Source organism: Gymnoscopelus microlampas, assembly GCF_963454915.1.
Source record: "Gymnoscopelus microlampas genome assembly, chromosome: 4".
Classification (NCBI taxonomy): domain Eukaryota; kingdom Metazoa; phylum Chordata; class Actinopteri; order Myctophiformes; family Myctophidae; genus Gymnoscopelus; species Gymnoscopelus microlampas.
In genome coordinates, this window is record NC_139941.1 from 2,564,620 (window position 1) to 2,570,915 (window position 6,296).

Sequence of the window (6,296 nt, forward strand, 5' to 3'; positions counted from 1 at the left end):
CCAGACACCTGACATCTCTTTGCTTTAACCAACTTGCCAATGTCAGGGACCAGTTATTTTCATAACACTGCACTACGTTCGTGTGTGTGTGTGTGTGTGTGTGTGTGTGTGTGTGTGTGTGTGCAAGGGCGCCGATACCGTGGGTGCCTCGGGGCTGAAGCACCCACCTGAAATGAGGAGCACCCACTGGGTGCTGGTCCCAAAAAAAAAAAAAAAAAAAAAAAAAATATATATTTTTTATTTTTTCAAAATCAGTAGTGGTGGGTGCCCGGATTTACAGTACCATAACCATTACAGTAGCTACTAGCTGTCTAACTCGGAGATCCACTCATTGGTGGGGGGGGCGCCGCGCGCGAGTATGAGGGGGGGGGGGGTGCACGCGCTCATACTCGCGGTCAACGCGCAGCCGCTCGTACTTGCAGCGCGCTCCCATTTGTTTACGTTTTGCCGGCTCTAGACAGTCTTCACCTAGCAGGGTAAATTAACACAAAGTTCACAAACTAAGAGAGAGAGGCTTGCCTTTACTGCACTAATAGCAAGATGAAGCCACCAGCACCTTCAGCAAAGAAGAGATTCACCCAGCAGAAACTAAATTTCTTAAAACCCGCCGAGGCGAACAGCACAGTCAGAGTGAGGAGGAGGAGGAGGAGGAGGAGGAAGCGGAGGATAGCACAGCCAGCTCCGCTGCTGGTGGTGGTCGTGGTCGGTAAAGTCATGAGTGAGTCTGAGTTGACATTCATTGTTGTAAAATCATACCAGTACCACTGTACTATTGGCAAACTGTTAATAAAGTACCCAAAGAAAAAGAATGCCTTTTCTTTCGGCCGCGGGTGGGGGGGCGGGGGAGTTTAAACATACTCAGTTCAGAGTAAATTTTGTGTACTGAATAAACCGAATTAACCGAAATAAAGTTACAAACCCCCCCAAAAAAAGTTAATTATCCGACCCAAACCCGCAAATTTTCACATGCACGCGCGCGCAGCGCAGGTGTTTATAAATATCGGCGCCCTTGTGTGTGTGTGTGTGTGTGTGTGTGTGTGTGTGTGTGTGTGTGTGCGCGTGCGCAAAAATTGCGGTTAATTGCGGTTAATTGTTAGTTTTTTGAGGTTTATGGTGACTTTATTTCGGTTTTACAGGGGCTGGGTGTTTTTTCTTTTTTTCTTTTTTACAATTTTTGAAAAAATATTTTTTGCTTGGCTTGGCCGCGGCAACACGCCCGCGGGCCGCGAGTTTGACAACCCTGCCCTAATACATTGTTATGCCTTTCAATTCGGTAACCCCTTTGTGTAACATTAGTTGTTGCCGGATTTGATTTGATTTGATGTTATACAAAAACACAAGTTACATCATGTTCATCAGAGAAACGTCAAGGATACAAACACAAGAACAGTACAGCAATAAATAATACAATCAATAGCTACCTACAGCATAAATAGGCCTACATATAATCGCATTGCTAATATAAGTGACCCTACTCTGCAACATTTTCTAAAAGCCATGATTTGACCCTTATCTTAAAAAGGAGATGGCTGCTAATGCTCTGTATAGTCAGGGGTAGGGCTGCACGATATGGACAAAAATTCATATCACGATATATATGGCAGATATCTCGATATCGATACGATACGTAATGACTAAAAAAAACAGTGAAAACTAAGCATTCTTCAAAAAAACTGCATAATGATACCAAATGGACATGGAAAAGTGCAGTTTTATTGCAGATTTTAACAGACCAATCACTGTCAAATGTGTCAATCAACATGAACATACTAATGCCACCAAGTTATACTGTAATCAAACATTTTGCTGCAGCTCTGCTTTGACAATTATTCAACAGTATTGTACATCTAACAATGCTAAGCATTATTTCACAAAAACAAAATATCCTATTTCAAAATGTATATAGGAAATGATTTTATTGATCATACAGTAACTGAACTGTAACAGACCAATCACTATCTTAGCCTGCATTTAGATAAGAAATATAAAAAAATATTGCAGCTTTTCTTTGACAATAGTGTAACTAACAACAACAGTGCAAGTGCTTGCATAAATGTATAGTTACTTAACAAAATATTTGACTCATCAGAACATTAGTGCAACAGTCCAACATAACATACAAAAGAGAATCAGTAGTACCTCTTTCTCTTATTGTATTGGACAGTGTAAGTAAACATCGGACTGTGTAAGTAAACAATCTTTCCCTTTTCACATTCAGAATAGAGGTAGGTGCGTCTCGGTACTGTATGAATGTGTGCATATAAATAAATTAAACAAAAATAAAAAGGAGGCAGGCACAGGCAGTGATCAACCCATGTGCACAGTCACTCAGTGGACCACCTTGTACAATTCAGCAGTCAAAGTATCAGTCTCAAGTCCCATCCCTCCGTTTCACCATCTCTGGCCACCCTGTGCATTAATATTTGTGTGCGCGACTTCTAGAGATTCTTTGCAAGGAACACCAGCTTATTAACCATTTCTGGCGCCAGACAGGATCTCTCACAACTAACAATATTTCCCGATGTGCTGAAGACTCTCTCTGAGGGAGAGCTGGTGGCTGGCACACACAAATATTTTCTTGCCATGTTGCTGAGCCGGGGAAAGTTCAACTTGTATTTATTCCACCACAGAAGCGGGTCCTCTTCATTGTCAAGTGGCGTGACCAGTAGATAGCTGTTCAGCTCAGCTTCTATGGCAGCAGTGGGATCAACTGGTGCTGTGGCAGTGGCACTGGCAGTGGAGGTTTTGAAGAAGCTTGCCAACGTCTTCTTCTTTTTGGTGGGTGGGAGTGGAACTTCTTCTACTCTGACTCTGATGCCCCCAGGACTCTAAAATAAAATAGACAAAAAAAGAAGAAAGCAATTTTCATTATTTCATGTTGAAATATTATAATACAACATCATATAATGATAATCATTACTGTATGAAGACCACAATGTTCAGCTCAGTGTACACTTATAAATATGTACTTAAATGTAAGATAATACAATATAATTAGCAGTTTTCTATTTCATACATTCCATTCTAATAATTATATTTACCTTGAGTTCCAGCGTCTTGATCTCTTCCACCGGTCTGGCTTTGATGATGGGAATGTTGTCTTCAGTGATGTACTGGGTCTTGCATCTTGGGTCTAAGAAGGATGCCACATCCAGTAGCTCTTGTGTGACTTTATCTTCATACTTGCTATTCAAGTACTCTAATATTTTATTTTTCAAGGACTTTGTCAAGTTAGAGTCCCCCTCCTTTGGTGCCAAGAGAGTTGTGTTGAAAAGGCTCAGTACTGGCTTGAGGTGTGAGACACTTACATAAATGGTAAATGGTGCATTTATATAGCGCTTCTATCCGAAGCGCTTTACATTGATTGTGCCATTAACCCATTCACACACACATTCATAAACCGATGGCGGAGGAAACCATGCAAGGCACCAACCTACTCATCGGGAGCAATTAGGGGTTCAGCGTCTTCCTCAAGGACACTTCGACACTAACTCTAGGGGAGCGCCCCAGCCCGGGATCGAACTGGGAACCTTGCGGTTTTCCAGTTCACTCTACCCGGCCACTCTACTCCTGAGCCACTGCCGCCCCACATATTCGCCCCACATATTCTTCCCCTGACAGAGCATCAGTGAACTTAAGCAGTGGTCCCAGTGCCTTGCTGACCGACTCCAGTAGGCTACATCTAGCTCCTGATGCCCTAGAACTAGGTGTCGTGTTTTTGGGTCCTCTGAGAGTACATATGCCAGTGCTGTCCTCTGCTCCAGGATCCTGTCAATCGTGAGCAGCCTGGAGCCCCATCGAGTTTGGCACTCAGTGATGAGTTCATGATCTGGAAGGTCGAAGCGCTTCTGGGCCTTCTCAAGTGCCACCTTCTTTTTCCAGCTGTGTGAAAAGTGGCACACCAACTTTTTGCAGACGGCTGTTGTATGGCTGATCCGCTTCTCACTTTTCACTGCATTTTCTAGAGAAGATATGTACAAACAAAATATATAAATTAACCACTCATTAACACATATTGTTCCACTCTCTGTCCTCTCCCTCTCTCTCCTCTCCTCCCCCCCCGCCCCTCTCTCTCTCTCTCTCTCTCTCTCTCTCTCTCTCTCTCTCTCTCTCTCTCTCTCTCTCTCTCTCTCTCACACACACACACACTCTGTCTCTCCCTCCCTCAGGTGAGCCCAGCTATTCTGTGCCATAAATTATTTAAAAAAAAACACCCACATAATCATGCAAGTGGTCTATTAAAACTAACTCTGCAAGTTCACACAACACATTGCAACAATACAGAATCAATCAACTTTGCCAGGGTATAATAAAATGTAAGATAACAAAAATGATGAAAAAATAAAAGATTTTCTCTATTTCAAAATGTGTTCTAAACAAAGTAATTAGAAATAAACAGCAAAACGTACCTATTGCCAGGTGTAGCCTGTGCCCGAAGCACTGTAGTCGGGTCCACTTATTCTCTTCCAGTGCTTTGATCATGTTTGATGCGTTGTCCGTGGTCACACAAACCTGCTGCTCCTCCAGCATGCCCCAGTCTGCTAACACAGTTTTCATCTCAAGCGCTATGTTAACTCCAGTATGCTCCACGGGGAAGAAGGAAGTCTGCAAACATCGGGTTTTCAACTCGAAGTTCTTTGTGATGAAATGGGCAGTTAAACTCATGTAGGGTTCAGTCGTTCGGCTCGACCACAAGTCGGTCGTTGTGGCAAAATAATCAATGTCATGGAGCTCAGCCTCAACACGCATCTTGGTCTTATTGTAAAGTTGGGGAATGGCTTTATCACTAAAATGGTTTTGAGACGGTATTTTGTAACGTTTGTCAAGTGTCCGAACCATTTTGTGAAAGCCCTCTTTGTCGACTGAATACACGGGCATCATATCTTTTGCAATATGGTACGTTATGGCGTCTGTAATCTCTTTGTGTCTGTAGGACGACTTCTCGTATGGCGTTACACTACTGAATGCATCGTCAATCCGACCTTGCTTGGGCTTGACACGGGAGGATGGCCCTGGCCCCTGAGTCTCTTTTATTGCTTGGCTCTCCTCATACAGTGTTTTGTGGTGTTTTTCTAGGTGATGAAACAGGTTGGTTGTGTTGCCTTTCTTTGTCGCGACAATGCGGAGGCACGTTCTGCACAACACCTCGCTCTGTTTTACATCCTCCTTTCTGAAACCGAAATATCTCCAAACAATAGAGCTTGATTTACTTTTCACGACCAAATTAGCAGAATCTGCAGCCGATTCTGCACCGGTGCTGCTATCCTCCTCATTCATCTCTCTCCCCCTTTTCTTTTCCTCCGCGCTGTGGTGTTTGTGTTTGTGTTTGTGTGTGTGAGAGAGACCGTGTTTCCTGCTTCGCTCAAGGGGATGTTTGTGATTGGTTGACTTCAGCTGTCGATCTAAGGAAAGCATGAAATGAGGTTTGTGGTTGGCTGGCCAGCGGCAGCCGGGCCTTAGCTGTGCATTTAGGACAATGGGTACATCCACACATTTCAGTTCGCGTCCGTCAAGTTGCCGTACGGACGGCCGGAAGTCCCATCCACTCCCATGTTAAAAAAAAACGGAACAGTACTGTTCCGTTTTTTTTTAACATGGGAGTGGACGGGGCTGACGTTACGAAGCGTTCCGTTCCACGCCAGCATACGGACATGTGTGGATGTACCGATGTACCCTATCTGAGCTGTATATGCAGGGGAAATGTTATATTGTCAACATCGTTGCCTTTTGCGATACGGACATCGCGCACGTTCATATCGAGATATCGATACGATGACGATATATCGTGCAGCCCTAGTCAGGGGTAGCGAGTTCCAGTTAACTGCTCCTTCAAATCTAAATGAGCGTTTAAGTGGTGAACGTGGGCATGGTCAGGTCTGCTACAGTATGCTGGCTCTGGTTAGGTCGGAATGGGCCTCACTACGCTTCTGAAAAAGCTTACAGAGGTACACAGGGGCGCTGTTGATGTAGATGTTATGCTCCAACTTCAGCTGTAGTTGAATTGATGGCTGCCTGAGGGAGCCAACCCAACTGCTGGAAATGTTGTTTTCCAACATGGTCCCCTGCAGACAGCCCCAAGACAAGCCTGACCAACCTATTTTGAGAAACCTGCAACTTCTCTTTTAGGGCTTTGGTTAGGCCACTGTACCATAAGCCAATAGCATAATTAGGGTTGCCAACATCCAGAACTGGAGAAACGGGACACATGCACACGCGCGCAGCGCGCATGCATGGGTCCCTTGTGTGCGCGCGCAAAGCGTGCGCGATTTTTTCCGGGTTTCCCGCCGATAAAGTTA

At 44.3% G+C, this 6,296-nt stretch overlaps 1 protein-coding gene across 1 annotated transcript; it reads right to left on the reverse strand.

The window, feature by feature from the left end:
• Positions 1-453: 453 nt before the first annotated feature.
• On the reverse strand, positions 454-6,056 carry LOC311043253 (E3 SUMO-protein ligase ZBED1-like; the record flags this gene model as incomplete). Its single annotated transcript, XM_084054429.1, has 6 exons — positions 454-468; positions 2,583-2,828; positions 3,042-3,287; positions 3,738-3,961; positions 4,410-5,170; positions 5,884-6,056. The coding sequence occupies 6 exons, from the start codon at positions 6,054-6,056 to the stop codon at positions 454-456; spliced, it is 1,665 nt and encodes a 554-aa protein (XP_083910555.1).
• Between the last annotated feature and the right edge of the window lie 240 nt (positions 6,057-6,296).